This window comes from Citrus sinensis, chromosome 4 (assembly GCF_022201045.2).
Source record: "Citrus sinensis cultivar Valencia sweet orange chromosome 4, DVS_A1.0, whole genome shotgun sequence".
In the NCBI taxonomy this organism is placed as follows: domain Eukaryota; kingdom Viridiplantae; phylum Streptophyta; class Magnoliopsida; order Sapindales; family Rutaceae; genus Citrus; species Citrus sinensis.
The window spans coordinates 25642813-25660214 of record NC_068559.1 but is presented as its reverse complement, the minus strand read 5'-3'; the positions used below and the strand labels follow the sequence as shown (position 1 = coordinate 25660214).

Here is a 17402-nt window from a genome sequence, read left to right as displayed (position 1 = left end):
AATAATGTTGAATATTGAGTTGAAGACAGAATCAAAATCAAATATGGCTAGTTCAAATGATGCCTATCTCTTCCAGATACATGGAGAATTCGGATTTGGTCATTCATTTTTTATCGCCATTCCAACTTTTGCTTTTGGATGCATTTCAGTTTCAGTGGGGTTGGATGGGAAGTTTGGGATAGAATTGTACTGCCTTCACAAGCCTATGTATTATACGACAAAAAAAAAATAATAATAATCAAAAGATTCTGTCAAAAGATTGGATCCAATAAAATCTTGCAATTTGGATTACAGCATGCAGATATTCACCTTATCTTATCTGAACTAAATTTAGTGACCTTTTTGTTTTCATAATTGATCAGTAGATGTTTATCCATAATTGATATTTATCAGTTTGGATGATATTTTTTTATTTTAAAAAAAAAAAATCTGAATTTTGACGTAACTCACTTTAGTTTTCATCTTCGTCACTGAACGGGTGACGAGTGACGACGACGCACTTACGTAGATTAGTTTCAGGTGCATAATTATTGACTACGCAAGGTGCGATCCTAATTACTTAGACACGTGTTTCTTTTGAGATGGGATATTTATTAAAAATTATTACTCTTGTTAGTCTTTGTCATTCATAATAATTAAAGGAGCTGGCTAAAGTTACAGATTCTGTAACACACAGATCCAACTTAGCCAGCTCCTGATTGGTTAGCTAGCTACCAAACAAAAATAATTGCATGCCTTTTCTCCATACGCATGACAGGTGTGGTGCATGCATTGGGTGCGTCTGTTAAAAAACCAAAAGCAATAGCTGGCTTTTTGGTTGGTAGGCATCGCTGGCGGCACTGTTTCTCCCCTTGTCTGTTATCAAAATCAAATGATTAAGTGCCGTACAGATACATTGTTAAACCTTTCGATATAAGAGAAAAACAAAATAATAATTTTCTTAAATTTTACAGTTTAAAAATATGTTTCCAGGAAAATAAAAAAAAAACATCATAACATCTTTATTCTAAAAAAAATTATTTTATGGCTCATTACTATTTTGATATCATATCACACAATGCATTTTTATCCATAGGAATCTATTTTACAATTCGATACAAGTGATTTCACACACTTGTTGTTTATTTATTGGTCAACAATTCCCGCAACTATAGGGCATGCAAGAGGAACAAGGTCAAGAATGAAAAACACGAGTTCCAAAATTTTAACACGATCCCAAAGAGAATTTATGCTGAGTTAAGATGATCCTAATAATCTTACTATGCTTCCAGGAGTACTATAAAAGGCAACAAAAAGAAATTTCTTGGCAAGAAAACAAGCGACATGATTTTATTACAAGAAAAAAGAATATAAGATTTCACCAATTGACTCTTTATTACAACTCAAGACTTCAAAACTCCATAATCCAACAAATTGTCAGGGAGTCTCTTTTATAGGCACCAAGGAAATCTCTTTTTACTATTTACATCATTATATTCTTACCCTAAAATAATATATTTTATAACTCATCACTGTTTTTATATCATATCACACGATACATATTTATCCTAAGGAATCTACTTTACAACTCGATGACTTCACACACTTGTCGCTTATTTATTGGTAACTATTCACTATTGCTTCCGTTGGTACGCTTTCATTCAGCTAGTAATGCTTCCATTTGTAGACCAAGCTCGGTGTAGACCACTCCTCTTCCCGTCAAGTTAGTTGTTGTTTTATGAGCTCATCTTCGTCAATTATCTCCAGTTGCAGCAGGTCAATATCTGACCATTCTTCTTTAGGTTGTTTATCCTCTTGTTTGATATAAAGCAAATATACATGCATACATACATATATACATACATATACATACATATATATGTATGTGTGTGTGTGAATGTGCGCGCGCACAAATAATTATATTTTTTTAATATAAATATATTGTTAAATTATGTGATTTAAAAGAGTTAAAAAATAATTTTTTTTAAATTTTACTGTTTAAAAATATATTCGTGTGGAAATAAAATGGAGATTACAAAAGAGAGAGAGAGTGGACTTGAGTTTTTAGCTTGAAAAAGTAAAGGGTGAAAGAAAAATAATCAGTTTAACACTTTTATTAATTATCAGTATTTTAACTTTTGCTTTGTCATAGGGGTGCAGTGGTTGGTCAGAAGCTAACTTGGAGCAGTGAATCCAAGGAATAAAGGGCCCAGCTATACATGCCTATTATCATCATCAAAAAGGTTCACGTGATGAGTTGTTTGATTGATAAATTGATTATATAATAAAATGAATGCTTCAAAAGATCATGTTTGCACATGGAAATGAATAATGTCATTGTTATAATCGCTGGATCAAGACAAATAATTTTATAAAAATCGGCAAACTGCATAATGCGACTTTTTTTTTCTCTGTCCCATTAGCCGATTAGCCCCCAAATTCACGTAACATATATAAAAATTTAATCCCGCGGCCAGCCTGACTTGACTCCCATTTTTGAATAGGACCTTGCTACGTTACAGATTCTGTATGTAACGCAGCAAATGAGGAGCATCCACGCGTTGCAGGAGAGAGGAAAAGTTGTTGGAACTTAACTGATACAAGACTAATTTCCATTGAGCTGTTACATACAGAGTCTGTAACGTAGTTTTGTCCTTTTGAATAATCGTTCAAACTTCAGATAAAGTTGCATCCATTTTTTCCACAGTTTTTTGACATTTTCCACACCTTGCTCTTTTGTTGTCTACTCAGCCAAATTTAGGATCATCACCACGTTTGGCCATAAACAAATTTGATTTAGGCATAGAGTTTTGACAATATAATACAAGAATTAAAAGAAAAGATTGCCAACGAGGGATTGATCAAATCTAAAGTAGTTTATTATGATTACAAACGGATAGTTTAATTTAAGATATAAAACGTAAAACTTTAAATGTGTGATGAAAATTTTGTAGTATATACAAATCACATATAAGATGGAATGATGGACGGATACGAAAATATTGTAAAATGAGTCTTGTTAGGTTATAATTAATATAACTTACATTATCAACCAAAAAAACTATTTAAATGACATTTTTCAAATAAGATAAGAGAGACACGTATTATCTCAATAGAAGAATTTTTTTCAAGAGAATCTTTTGAAACCTTTAATTTTGTGTAATAAAAAAATATAATTATTATTAAATATATTATAATTATAATAATTATTAAATGAATTATAATTATAATCTAATTATTATTTTATTATAACTATAAATATAATTATAATTTTTAAATAGATTGTTATTATTATTATTATTATTAATTTCGATTCTTGTTTAGTGAATGCACTATAAAAATCATAATACTTATGAATAAATTGTAAATAATGTAGAGTGTTCTAATTGAATATAGAGTGATTTATAATTTTATAGTACGTTCACTAAATAGGAATCGAAATTAGGTAGAAACATAATGAGTTAGAATCAGAATAACTAGAATTTAAATGAGGAATTTGAATCAAAATAATTTATTTACTTGAATTGTAGGAATTATAATTCGAACGAGTTGTATTACCATTTATGTGTTTATTTTGACTTAAAATCAAAATCGAGTTAAATTGTAACAAATTATTATAAAATTCTTAATTAATTTTTATCATAATTATTATTTTCTATTTTAATTATTGTTATTATTATTATTTAAAAATTAATTAATAATAATAATAATCATTAATAATAATAATAATAATTAATTTAACAAAAGAATTATTATTAATTATTGTTAATAAATTAATTAATTATAATATTTTTTTTAAGGGAACCTCTATGTTACAATTAATGTAATATACACACTCAACAACAACCACACAAATAATGGGCTCACACAATTTATGTGGTTGTTGTTGAGTGTGTATGTTACATTAATTGTAAAATAGCATTTGTCTTTTTTAAAGATAACAAATGAAGTGACATGTCAACTAGAGGGTCCGCGTGGTGATGTGACGTGTCCGCGGACAATTCCCTTCCACGTGCCGTGCTAATTTTTACAGTGTGTTCGCTTTTATCATCCACACGCCGCCACGTGAGTTTGCGAAAACTTTTTTTTTTTTTTTTAATTTTTCAGAAAACAAGGGGTCGGGATCCTCTTTTTGATTACACAAAAAAACAAAATACAAAAAGGATAAAAAAAAACAAAACAATTCCTTCACGTGCATTCTACGTATGTAATACAGAAGAATACGTATTAGCCATCAGACATTTTATTAAAGTTAATTCAATAATGTTTGATTTAACAACCCATCAGTTTTTTCTTTAAAAGTTTGATAAGAGTTTTTGTTTGTAAAGTGCTCTCGAAGTCGAGTCCCTTCTTGGTACCCTTGGGAATTATCCGTAGGTTAGGGTTAGGATTTAATCCATCAATTAAATCCTGTGCAAATTGAGTTCCAGGCAATGCATGTATGGGTATGGTGCAGTCCAGTTGTCGAATAAACGTGTGGGATTTGAGTTAGCACCATTGCCATTACCATGAGATGCGGAATTACTGTTGTGAAGTTGACTTGTCAGGCTCCCAATTATGGTTAATTTACTGAATTAAATCAGAGATTTGTATGCTCTGTTTATGGAAACATGAAGGAAATAGGACGCAGCCAAGTACTTTGGCCGCCCTGACTAGTAGTGGCTGTTAAGCAAAAGTGTCAAATTTTATACAATTTTTAGTGGTGATTTTTCTTTCTTTTTCGTTTTTTTCCAAAACTATGATATATTTTCGGCATAACTTTCTAATGTATTTATCAATATATTAATAAATTTGCATTCTACTAATGTAATATTAAAAAATAAAAACTATATGTAAATTAATTAAAGCATGCGTCACACAAACAGTTTTTCGAATGTAAATGTTGAATTGTAATTTTTTTTTTTAAAAAAAAAGACCCTCATTGATTTTTTATTTTTATTTTTTCATGGTTACTCGGAAAGAAGATGAGAAGTGAGAACAATATCTAAATTATCTTTTTATTGCCGTAAATTGAGTTTATGCACGATGGACTTGGATTGTGTCATAGTATTGTGAATTTAAATAAAAAGAAGCTGGCTTCTAACTAACCCTAGTGTAATATCAGCATATTGAACAAATATGGCATGAAATTCAAATATCGAATAGAATCACAATCATTGTTTGTAGTTCTCTTAATTCAAAAGAGAGAAGAAAAACATAAACAAGACACAATGTGCTTGGAATGACGACATAATTGAAAAATCATTAGTCTACCAAGTAAAAATTGACAGCCTTGAACAAGGTGCAGAGAAAATAAATACATATACATGACATAGAGGCTAGTAAGATTCTGGTCCCATAATTTAATAATAAAACGTATTTCATAAGGGATTTGGACCTTATTGTAGATGAAAGCGGTGGGGATGACAAAGATGCTGCTGCTATCGAAAGTGATTGTCTTTTGTGTGTTATTTATACGTTCGGATTCCATATTTCCATTAGTCCCACCACAAACTCTGCAAATGTGTAAGCCACTGACCATTTAAAGAACAACCACGTGCAGCATCCTACATTACAGTTTTAACAGGTTTTTTTTTTCCCTGAATTAATGTTAAATTTTTCGTGCAGTTTATCATAATGGGTGCTTTGTTTTTTATTCTTTATCATCTTATCTGCAATGGGTTCTCATTGTTTTACAACTTGTAATTTCCTGGCAGGTGTTGTTCATTGGGAATTCTCTTTGCCGTAGTTAACCAGTTATGGGATATTTCCAAAATTTAGAGTTAGTTTCAGCGGATAAGGTCCTGGAGAGCGTCAATGTGGCGTTTTTCATTGGGCTATTTACGCGTCTCTGGATAGAAATTTTGAAACGTAGGAGAGATGATGGTTGTGTACTAATGGCACGTAGAGCAGCTGGTCTAGTTATTGTCCTTTGCAATGTTTTAATCTTCATTTTGTATATGGGTTTTGGATTCTACGAGTATTGGAATTTTAGAATTGTTTCTTTTAAATCTGTCTCCTTGGTTGTGACTTGGGCTCTAGCAACTGTAGTTGCATTGTGTTCAAGATATTACAGAACCCTTGGAGAGCACAAAAGGTGGCCTTTAGTGCTTGTTCTTTGGTGGGTCGTTCATTTGGTTATTGTTTTGGTTTGTGTTTCTGTTTATCTTTTAACCCATTTGAGCTCCATAGGATTGCCTCATATTTTGCCAGAAGCTAAAGCTGTTGATTTTGTGTCATTGCCCTTGCTGGTTCTGCTTTGTTTCAATGCTACATATGCATGTTGTTGTGCTAGAGATCCCAGTGACCTTGACATTCCATTACTTCGAGAGGAGGATGACGAGTTTTTATGCAAAAATATTAGCACCTTTGCAAGTGCTGGAGTTTTGAGCAAAATCACATTTCATTGGCTCAATCAACTTTTTCAGAGGGGCAGGATCCAGAAACTTGAGTTGCATCATATTCCTCCTATTCCTCAATCTGAGACAGCAAACGATGCTTCATCACTGCTGGAAGAATCGCTTGGCAAACAGAAAACGGAAGCAACTTCACTGCCTAAAGTCATAATTCATGCTGTATGGAAATCTCTGGCTCTGAATGCTGCTTTTGCAGGTACCTATTTTCAGTCTTCTGTTACTCAGCAGATTTTGTACGACAAATTCTATATGCTTACTTTGAAGGTTTTGTAATTTGTAGGAGTTAACACAATCGCGTCCTATATTGGTCCATTTTTAATCACAAACTTTGTGAGTTTTCTGTCGGGAAAGCATGACCACTCAAGTTACCACTACGGACTAGTCCTAGCGTCAGTTTTTCTCGTTGCAAAGACAGTAGAGTCACTAACTCAAAGACAATGGTATTTCGGTGCTAATCGAATTGGAATACGAGTAAGGTCAGCTCTCACGGTACTGATTTACAAGAGATCTATGGCAATTAAGTTTGCAGGTCCCAGTAGTGGTATAATAATAAATATGATCAATGTGGATGTTGAGAGGATTGGAGACTTCTTCTTGTACATTCACAGAATTTGGTTGCTACCAGTCCAGGTCTTTTTGGCTCTTGTTATCCTGTATAAGAATCTGGGTGCTGCTCCCGCCTTCGCTGCTCTCTTTTCTACAATTTTTGTCATGGTGAGCAACACACCATTGGCAAATAGGCAAGAAAGGTTTCATTCCATGATCATGGAAGCTAAAGATGCAAGAATTAAGGCAACCTCAGAGACTCTAAAAAGCATGAGAGTGTTAAAATTGCTTTCTTGGGAGCAGGAATTTTTGAAGAAGCTTCTGCGACTTAGAGAAATTGAGAGAGACTCACTGAAGAAGTACCTGTATACATGTTCAGCAATTGCTTTTCTCTTTTGGGCTTCACCGACCTTAGTTTCTGTAATCACTTTTGGAGTTTGCATTTTGTTGAAAACACCATTGACATCAGGTGCAGTTCTCTCTGCTTTAGCAACTTTCAGAATCCTTCAAGAACCAATATACAACTTGCCAGAGCTAATCTCCATGATTGCTCAGACTAAGGTCTCCATTTATCGTATCCAGGAGTTCATCAAAGAAGACAACCAAAAGAAGCCAATAACAGAGCCTACATCAAAGGCATCTGATGTTGCTATTGATATTGAAGCAGGGGAATATGCTTGGGATGCAAGAGAAGAAAACTTTAAGAAGCCTACAATTAAACTTACAGATAAAATGAAAATAATGAAAGGTTCCAAGGTTGCAGTTTGTGGATCTGTTGGGTCAGGCAAATCAAGCCTGCTTAGCAGTATACTAGGTGAGATTCCCAGGATATCCGGAGCTGCAATTAAGGTTCATGGAAAAAAGGCATATGTACCCCAGAGCTCTTGGATTCAAACCGGCACCATTAGAGAGAATATTCTTTTCGGCAAGGATATGAGGCAATCTTTCTATGAGGAGGTCTTAGAGGGATGTGCTTTGAACCAGGACATTGAGATGTGGGCTGATGGAGATCTCAGTGTAGTTGGAGAGAGAGGAATAAACCTAAGTGGTGGACAGAAGCAAAGGATTCAACTAGCTCGAGCAGTCTATAGCAATTCAGATGTTTACATCTTCGATGACCCTTTTAGTGCCGTTGATGCACATACTGGAACGCATTTGTTCAAGGCAAGAACGTTTTCATTGTTTCATCAACTTCTTTTTTCCATTAACCATATCTGTTAAAACTTTCTTTTAGTAGGTTTAGATAAATTTTCTAAAATTTTGGAATTTGTTGCAGCAATGTCTCATGGGGCTCTTGTCTCAGAAGACCGTCTTATACACTACTCATCAATTGGAATTCTTAGATGCTGCAGATCTTGTTTTGGTATGTAGTACTCTATTCTGTATCTCTAAGGAACATTCACCCAAGCCTTTTATATCTTACTCAAATTTCATACTTACAGGTGATGAAAGATGGCAAGATTGAGCAATCGGGAAAATATGAAGATTTGATAGCTGATCAAAACAGTGAACTTGTTAGACAAATGAAGGCCCACAGAAAATCATTAGATCAAGTGAATCCACCCCAAGAGGATAAATGTTTATCCAGGGTACCTTGTCAGATGAGTCAAATCACAGAGGAGAGATTTGCACGCCCCATCAGCTGTGGCGAGTTCTCTGGGAGAAGTCAGGATGAAGATACAGAGCTGGGTCGCGTAAAATGGACTGTTTACTCAGCCTTTATAACCTTAGTGTATAAAGGGGCCCTTGTTCCAGTTATTCTTCTTTGTCAAGTTCTTTTCCAGGCACTGCAGATGGGCAGCAATTACTGGATTGCTTGGGCAACAGACGAGAAGCGCAAGGTCAGTAGAGAGCAGTTGATAGGAGTATTTATCTTCTTGTCTGGTGGAAGCTCTTTCTTCATATTGGGAAGGGCAGTTTTGTTGGCAACTATTGCTATTAAGACAGCTCAACGTCTCTTCCTTAACATGATCACATCAGTTTTCCGAGGACCTATTTCATTCTTTGACACCACACCTTCAAGCAGAATCCTCAACAGGGTCAGTTCAGTTGTTTATTACCAAGTTAAATTATGTTTTACTTCTCATTTTTTACGCCTATCACCAGAAATTAAGCATCGCTTTTCTTTTATGTCATTACAGTGCTCTACAGATCAAAGCACAGTGGACACGGACATTCCCTACAGATTAGCTGGCCTAGCATTTGCACTAATTCAGCTATTAAGCATAATCATCCTTATGTCCCAGGCTGCTTGGCAGGTCTTCCCTTTGTTCCTTGTCATTCTTGGGATCTCCATATGGTATCAGGCAAGAAAGTTATCTATTTCTAGAATCGTTCTCTTTCATGTTTGTCACAATACAGTCAGCTCATAGATGACAATAGATGAAGGAAAAAGGACCACGATAATCATATATGCATCATTCAAAATTATTGTCAGTTATTATCATTGTCCTCTTTTCTATGATTGTTATTCTATACAAATATTCAGGTGGTAAATACAGCAAGGTGCCACTATCTTTTGCAGGCTTATTATATTACCACTGCTAGAGAACTGGCAAGAATGGTCGGAACTAGAAAGGCTCCAATCCTTCATCACTTCTCAGAATCCATCGCAGGAGCCACAACAATTCGGTGTTTTAATCAGGAAAATCGTTTCTTGCTGAGGAGTCACAGCTTGATTGATGATTACTCTTGCGTCACCTTCCACAACTGCGGAACAATGGAATGGCTATGCCTTCGAATTAACCTTCTTTTCAACTTTGCTTTCTTCCTTGTTCTGATCATTTTGGTGACCTTGCCTAGGTCAGCCATTGATCCCAGTAAGTTCCTACAGCTCTTCATTTCCATTAGCCCAACAGCTGTGACAAAATAAGAACAATTGAGAAATGCATTGTTATTCATTTAAACATTTAAATGTCAATTTCAACTGACGTCCTTGTTGATCTGTTATCAGGCTTGGCAGGATTGGCAGCAACCTATGGTTTGAACCTGAATGTACTTCAGGCTTGGGTGATATGGAACCTGTGCAATGTTGAGAACAAAATGATATCGGTTGAGAGAATTCTTCAGTTCACAAACATACCAAGTGAAGCTCCCCTTGTGATAAAGAATAGCAGGCCATCTCCTGAATGGCCAAGCAGTGGAAAAATTGAACTTGAAAACCTTCTTGTCCAATATAATCCTACCCTCCCTATGGTCCTGAAAGGAATAACTTGCACCTTTCCTGGAGAAAAGAAAATCGGAGTTGTGGGAAGAACGGGGAGTGGGAAGTCCACTCTAATCCAAGCTCTCTTCAGGGTAGTTGAGCCTTCTGGAGGACGAATTCTGATTGATGGAGTAGATATTTCGATGATAGGTTTGCAGGACTTGAGATCTAGGTTGAGTATAATTCCACAAGATCCAATGTTGTTCCAAGGAACTGTAAGGACTAATCTGGATCCTCTGGAACAGCATTCTGATCAAGAAATCTGGGAGGTAAAAATTTCAAAACTGTTAACACATAAAAGTTACCAATGTGAATATACTTAATTTTTCATTAAACAAACATATTACACAGGTTATCAACAAGTGTCATCTAGCGGAGATAGTAAGGCAGGACCAGAGGCTTCTCGATGCACCAGTGGCTGAAGACGGGGAAAATTGGAGTGTAGGACAGAGGCAACTTGTATGCTTGGCAAGGGTGCTTCTGAAGAAGAAGAGAATTTTGGTATTGGATGAGGCCACAGCATCTATCGATACAGCAACAGACAATTTGATACAACAGACAATAAGAGAAGAAACAAGCAGATGCACTGTCATCACTGTGGCACATCGGATACCCACCGTTATTGACAATGACTTGGTTCTTGTTCTTGATGAAGGTAAGCTGAAATAATCCTTCTCAAAATCAAGTTTTTTGCTCTTGACAACACATGGACAACTATACTTTTAGGCTTAAATTATTTACGTAAATGCCAGTTGTGCAAAAAATGCACGTCACTATATATTTTGGTTAATGCTATGCAGGTAAAGTTTTAGAGTATGACTCGCCAAGGCAGTTACTTGAGGATAATTCTTCTTCGTTCTCAAAGTTAGTGGCAGAATTCTTGAGAAGAACATCCAAAAGTAACCGAAACAGGGATTTATCTTGAGGGAATAATGAAACCGCAGCTACCTCTCGGGTCAGATCCAATAGAAGTAACAGGACCGGCATATAAAGCTGACAAAATACAAGATCCATGACACAAAACATTTTAACACACTAGATTCTGAAGTAACTATATTATAGACCAGAGTAAATTTTTAACAATAGTTGATAGATAGATTGTAAGAGCAAATAAGCATTGCAATTCAAAAGTTTTCGGCTTCAATATTACTAGCTCCCAATTCCTGAAATAACTCTTCTCTTGGAAATTGTGGTTAGCAATTTATAAAGAAACAAACAGAAAACAATGAGATACATGCTCAGTAGATTGTGGTTAGCAATTTATTAGTAAAAATGTAGATCATACATCAACTTTCAGGCATGGTCACTGATGCATTTAGTTTTTTTTTGGGAAAAAGAATGTATTTATCCTAATTTCTTCAATGAATCAATTGTCTCTGGAGAAGAATTCGTTGACTGATGGCATGATCTGGGGAGGCTTGTCGCGGACAAACCTCCTCAAGGCATTTTCCTTGTATCTGTATCCTTCATCAAAGTTCTCTAGCACTCCTGCAGTCCGGTTCGCTTTTGTTAGCCTCACTTCTGGGTTGGTCCATGCGTTCCTCACAAGTTGCACAGCACAAATGCCAACTGCTGCGCCTAAGGCTCCGAACAAGGGATACACCTATACACCAGCCACACAACACAAACAAATACTTACTGATTAATCAACCCATATCTTGTACATCCTCACATCAAAAAAATATTCAAGATTCATAAACTAAGATGAAAAAACAGAAAAAAGAAATACCTCAGGTCTAACCCATTTGAAAGATGAACCTCCCATGTTATTAAAGAAGCTGCAAGAGGGCCGGGGAGAGAGAGATTGAATTAAGGGGAGAAAGAGATCACCCTAGCAAGAAATTAAGATGACCCCTTCTCCAAGTAACAAAACAAAAACAAGAAGGACAGTGTACAAAGTAAGATCTATGATCAAACTCTTGGTATTTATTATGCTAATACCCAGCTTCCTAAGCCTTCGAACTTCTCCAAACAAGGAAGCTTAGCTTCTGTTTGCGGATGTAAATGAAAGACAGAGTCATCCATTAGCTGCGGCCAGGCATTCATTCAAAAGACTCTAAACAAAGAATGCACAATGTGGGGTTGGTTGTTATTCATTATTAGCAATAGAATTGCAGAAATAAAAGGAGAAAAAACTTGTAGATTGAATTTAAAATAAACGTCATTTCAACAAGATCCGTCAGATGTGGTAGCTAAATTTAGCTGGATCACAAGCTTTCAATTCTTTTAAAGCTAAATCCTTTACATGCAGTTATGCACGTAAACTTTCCTTTGCATGCAATTACGGATAAATTTGATGCTAACAGTTTACCTAAACTCCAAATTAGACCCGATAGGATAGGAAACCTCTAGACGTTTTTTGTCTTAAATATAAGTAACAATGTCATTTAAACCAACCACAAATAATTCGCATGTGTTAAACTTCTAGACGAATAAGGGAAATGAATGGATTGACAAATGGACCTGTGGTTAAACTTGAACACATGATAAGAAATTCAATTTTGAAATGGCAACTGACAAGACAAGGTGAGATGAGATCACTGTCTCCTAATGCCGACAATAATGCATTAGATTTATGTACATCATAATGTCAATATCGAGATTAGATCACACAATTCACATTAGATATAAGGTAAGGGATGACCTCAAGCTCCATGCACAAATTTCACATTCTCTTTGCCCAGCTACTAGAAACCTGAATGCAATTTTCGTATGCGTTGACTATTTATCTAAGCCCACCGTCCGCGACCACTGACTTCATGCTGCATGCAAGATGGCGTATCATATGATTTCTACTAATTTCTCGGGGGAAAAAAAAAATTCATTTGGATGATTCTTCAGTAAAACATCCTTTTAATTAAACAAAGACATGTATTCAAAAAAAAAAAAAAAATTAAACAAAGACATTGTGCGGGAAACAAGGATAATTTTAACTTGTTCGCAAAGCCAACGTAGAATAATTCTAGAGGCGTAGAATAAAAGTTATAGAAAAATGGCATGGAACGTTTCAAGTTTTGATTTGTTGTTGCACAAACTCAACGGCAGGCGTTCTTCTATTCTTTGTTGTCAAGCTCCGATTGGCCCGTCGCCAATACTTTCAACCTTTGACTTTTACAATCGAACCGTCGAAAGCCGAAGTCCAGTACGACCAGACAGGCCTTGGCCTTTTTGGTTGGGTCCACGGACAAATTTTTAAGCCCATTGGGAGGATCATGCCTCTGGAAAACTCGAATATTCCGCCAAAGGAGATCCTGATTCCCACGCTCCTTTTCCCGCGCGTTCAAACACCTCCTTCAAAATCTGCCTGACAAATCAGAACTAACTGGCGCTTGACGTTCATACGGCATACGATCGCGTGGAACTTGTTAACATTAAAAACTAAATCAGCGGCTGCGGACAGGGATTAATATAACCAGCGGCTTCGATCTAAAAGTTACTGACTTTCTTTTCGTCCAAGAAAAATAAAAATTAAAAAAAAAAGTCACGTGACCCCCACCACTGACCACTCCCTCTCCCTCTCCCTTTAAATAACCCTCTAATTAATCCTCCCATCCTCACAAACAACGCACCCAAGCCAAAATTGCAGCGTTAAACAAACCTTCACTACTTTCTCATTTTCGATAATATCAATGGGTAATTATGATCACACATTTTGTAACATTTTTTTAATCTATTTTATTTTTTTTGTATTTATTTTTGAATTTTTAATTGATTTTACCATTTTGTTTGTTTTGGTTTAAACAGCCGGAGACAAGAAGATTAAGATCGGAATCAACGGTAACCGCTTGTGCTTTGATCCGAAAATAGTTTTGTGTAATTTTAATAAATCAAGATCTGATTAAACGGACAAAATGTGCTAGGTTTCGGAAGGATCGGCCGTTTGGTTGCGAGAGTCGTACTCCAGAGGGATGATGTGGAGCTGGTGGCTGTCAACGATCCTTTCATCTCCACTGATTACATGGTAAGTTAATTAATATGGTCGTTAATTATGATTACTACCATCCTTTCAAATCTGATGGTAACAGTTACTGATTGATATATATCGTATACTTTGAAATAAATATGCAGACATACATGTTTAAGTACGATAGTGTTCACGGTCAGTGGAAGCACAACGAGTTGAAGGTCAAGGACGAGAAGACCCTCCTCTTCGGTGAGAAGCCAGTCGCTGTTTTCGGATTCAGGTACATTTTAGTACTCTCATTTAAGCGGCATTTTATTTTTATGAAATTGAGGTTTTAGATGCAACAGAAAGTTCTAAACAACTAGATGATTTTTTTTTTTATCAAAATGCAGATATTGTATATGAACAAGGAATTTATACTAGATTGCATATAAAAAGGATTTAATTGTTGATACATTTGTTTTTTGTGATTTGAAGGAACCCAGAGGAGATCCCATGGGCAAAGACTGGAGCCGAGTATGTTGTGGAATCAACTGGAGTGTTCACTGACAAGGACAAGGCTGCTGCTCACTTGAAGGTGTGTTTTTTTGTGTTATTTCTGTTTTTCCCTGCTGATGCCTTTCTGTATAAGTAAGTTGATCGTCCTAAAGAAAATAGATTAGAGTGATGAAGCCTTATTCATTTATTTTTTTACTATTGTTATTATTTTTAATTTTGGTGTTATGGAATGAGAATTCTCGTTGTTTGTGTAGAGTGGTGATTATTGTTTACCTTTGTCATTTCACGGCACAAAATATGATTTTTGATCTTTGTCATATCACGGGACAAAATATGATTTTTATGTGTGATAGAATGTGAAATTTCTTAGTTGTTCTTGGAGTGGTGTTGATCTTTAATGCTATGGTCTGTATTGACTCTGATTCTGTTGTTCTTCAGGGTGGTGCCAAGAAGGTCGTTATCTCCGCCCCTAGCAAGGATGCTCCCATGTTTGTTGTGGGCGTCAACGAGAAAGAATACAAGCCAGAGCTTGACATTGTCTCAAATGCTAGCTGCACTACCAACTGCCTAGCTCCTCTTGCTAAGGTTATTCATGATAAGTTTGGCATTGTCGAGGGTCTTATGACCACTGTCCATTCCATCACTGCCACTCAGAAGACTGTTGATGGACCATCAATGAAGGACTGGAGAGGTGGCAGAGCCGCTTCCTTCAACATCATTCCCAGCAGCACCGGTGCTGCCAAGGTACACTCAATTGGTCGGGTGATAATTTTTTATTTCTTTGGTTTGGCTAATTCTAAAATTTCAATTATACGTTACCTTACAGGCAGTTGGTAAGGTTTTGCCTGCCCTTAATGGTAAATTGACCGGAATGTCCTTCCGAGTTCCTACCGTTGATGTCTCAGTGGTCGACCTCACTGTCAGACTTGAGAAGGAGGCAACTTATGAGGAAATTAAGAATGCTATCAAGTAAGTGCTAGGATAGATTGTTTTATTTTGTTTTTCTGAGTTGTTATCTTAGTTTCAAATGTGAACCCTTGTGGTCTTGTCCAGGAGTGGTGATGCTTCTCTTTTTTTTTCTAATTTTTGTTTCTGAATTGTACTCTTGATAACCAGGGAGGAGTCTGAGGGCAAGCTCAAGGGTATTTTGGGTTACACTGAAGAAGATGTTGTGTCCACAGATTTTGTTGGTGACAGCAGGTAAATTGAAAATCTTCCCTCTCTATTTGCCTTGAGTTAATTTCTTTTTCTTTTTCTTTTGCAATCATAGAAGATATATGAGTATCTGTGGTGTATTCTTTGCAGGTCCAGCATTTTTGATGCCAAGGCTGGTATTGCTTTGAGCAAGAACTTCGTGAAACTCGTCTCTTGGTATGACAATGAATGGGGTTACAGGTAATGTAAATCTTCTCTTTGTGATTGTTCTAATCTGTTTTTTTTTCCCCTTCTCCCTACCGATGCTTTGAAGTAAGTTCTATGATAACTTTTCACGTCCTTGACATGTTCCTTTCTTTTGCAGTTCCCGTGTGATTGATTTGATCGTCCATATGGCAAAGACTCAAGCATAAAGCTGAATTTGTTGATGGTCCAAGGCCTTTGTTTTTCATGTTTCAGTTGGGTCTTAAAATCTTAATCCTTATGATTTGGATGTTTGGAATAAAGGACGAGTGCTTAATGGTCTTGGTTTTGGTTTATTATATGTTTAGTTATGAGGTTTATGGTTTTTCCCTTTGGGGGGGATTTGGAAGGCACAGAGTTGAACAATTTCATTAGTTTTTAACTTTCTTATATGAGAAACAGCCTTCTTTCTCTGTTCTTCTCATATTAGTTCTTGAATTCTGATGCTTGTGAAATCCAGTTCATTATAATACCAGTGGATAGATGTCCATTTGGAAGTATAGTAATAGACGGGGGTATTATTCATTTCTCCACCCCAGCAATAAATTTTTTTTCACGAGTTGCAATGATAAATGAACAAGATCATGATAAAATCATGAATTCTTATTACAAAAAAATGGTGTCTTCCACAATGTACTATGTATTTTTAGATGGCATATTATAAGATTTAATTAAAAAGCTCTTGTAGAACTTTAATTAAAGAAAAAAAGTTGATGATCTCTAATCTAAAATATTGATCACTTTTTAAAATAATAATAATAATAATAGGGTTCTTAAAATTTTAGACTCCACTACATTTATCAACCACAATCATTAGCGTTAGTCTTCCCTCACGAGCTCTCTCTCTCTCTCTCTGATAGAGCCTCATGAATGGAAGTCTTTTGAGGGGTCTGAATGACCCACATGGTCACTCCGAGAGTGAGTGCTGTTGGTTTTAATTTACAGTTAGATTAACTGCGTAAGGTTGGTTAGTTGAAGTGCAGTAAAGGGTAGAGTAGAGTTGGTGAAGGTTTTTATTACACAGGTTCTTATAGTTAGGTGATTGTTATTATCAAATCTCTCTCTTGCAATAAATCCATGGATACTGAAGAATTAATCCGGAAGTGTAAAGCAATCACGATTAGAGAGGAAGATAAAAGTAAACTGTCGTTGGTAGTAAACATGAAAGACCAAAGAGGACAAGTGTTAGCAGGCTGTCTAATGGGTAAAATACTTCTCTCAAGGGGCGTCAATAGAGGACTCAAAATTGCTTTACAACAGGTTTGGCAAACTTTTAAAGAAGTTAAGATCGAGAGTCTAGGAAATAATATCTTTATGTTCAAGTTTGCGGAAGAAGCTGGCAAAAGAAGAGTGCTATCAGGGGGGTCATGGCATTTCGATAGGGCGTTGATTGTCCTCACCAAACCAAAAGGGATTGGGGAGGTTTCAAAGCAAGATTTTACTCATATCCCTTTCTGGGTGCAGATCCGCAACATTC

At 35.9% G+C, this 17402-nt stretch overlaps 3 protein-coding genes across 4 annotated transcripts; 2 read left to right on the top strand and 1 right to left on the bottom strand.

Annotated features, from left to right (window-relative positions):
- The first annotated feature begins 5363 nt into the window (after positions 1 to 5363).
- On the top strand, positions 5364 to 11297 carry LOC102615246 (putative ABC transporter C family member 15). 2 transcript variants are annotated; one of them, XM_006483973.4, is made up of 10 exons: positions 5364 to 5545; positions 5676 to 6570; positions 6655 to 8084; positions 8197 to 8283; positions 8363 to 8959; positions 9062 to 9178; positions 9445 to 9739; positions 9874 to 10394; positions 10477 to 10780; positions 10926 to 11297. In XM_006483973.4, the coding sequence occupies exons 2-10, from the start codon at positions 5718 to 5720 to the stop codon at positions 11048 to 11050; spliced, it is 4329 nt and encodes a 1442-aa protein (XP_006484036.1). In that variant the 5' UTR covers positions 5364 to 5545; positions 5676 to 5717; the 3' UTR covers positions 11051 to 11297. The 2 variants fall into 2 exon arrangements, with proteins under 2 accessions (XP_006484036.1, XP_006484035.1); XM_006483972.4 differs by having other exon boundaries at positions 5365 to 5545; positions 9062 to 9226.
- Positions 11298 to 11491: 194 nt separating this feature from the next.
- On the bottom strand, positions 11492 to 11996 carry LOC112498873 (uncharacterized). Its single transcript, XM_025100678.2, has 2 exons — positions 11855 to 11996; positions 11492 to 11728 (listed from the first exon to the last, which is right to left on the bottom strand). The coding sequence occupies exons 1-2, from the start codon at positions 11888 to 11890 to the stop codon at positions 11492 to 11494; spliced, it is 273 nt and encodes a 90-aa protein (XP_024956446.1). The 5' UTR covers positions 11891 to 11996.
- Positions 11997 to 13625: 1629 nt separating this feature from the next.
- Positions 13626 to 16338, top strand: LOC102578015 (glyceraldehyde-3-phosphate dehydrogenase GAPC1, cytosolic). Its single transcript, XM_006483974.4, has 10 exons — positions 13626 to 13758; positions 13870 to 13902; positions 13986 to 14086; positions 14194 to 14309; positions 14507 to 14606; positions 14966 to 15271; positions 15354 to 15496; positions 15644 to 15727; positions 15833 to 15922; positions 16047 to 16338. Exons 1-10 carry the CDS (start codon positions 13755 to 13757, stop codon positions 16093 to 16095), a joined length of 1026 nt encoding a protein of 341 aa, XP_006484037.1. The 5' UTR covers positions 13626 to 13754; the 3' UTR covers positions 16096 to 16338.
- The last annotated feature ends 1064 nt before the right edge of the window (positions 16339 to 17402 follow it).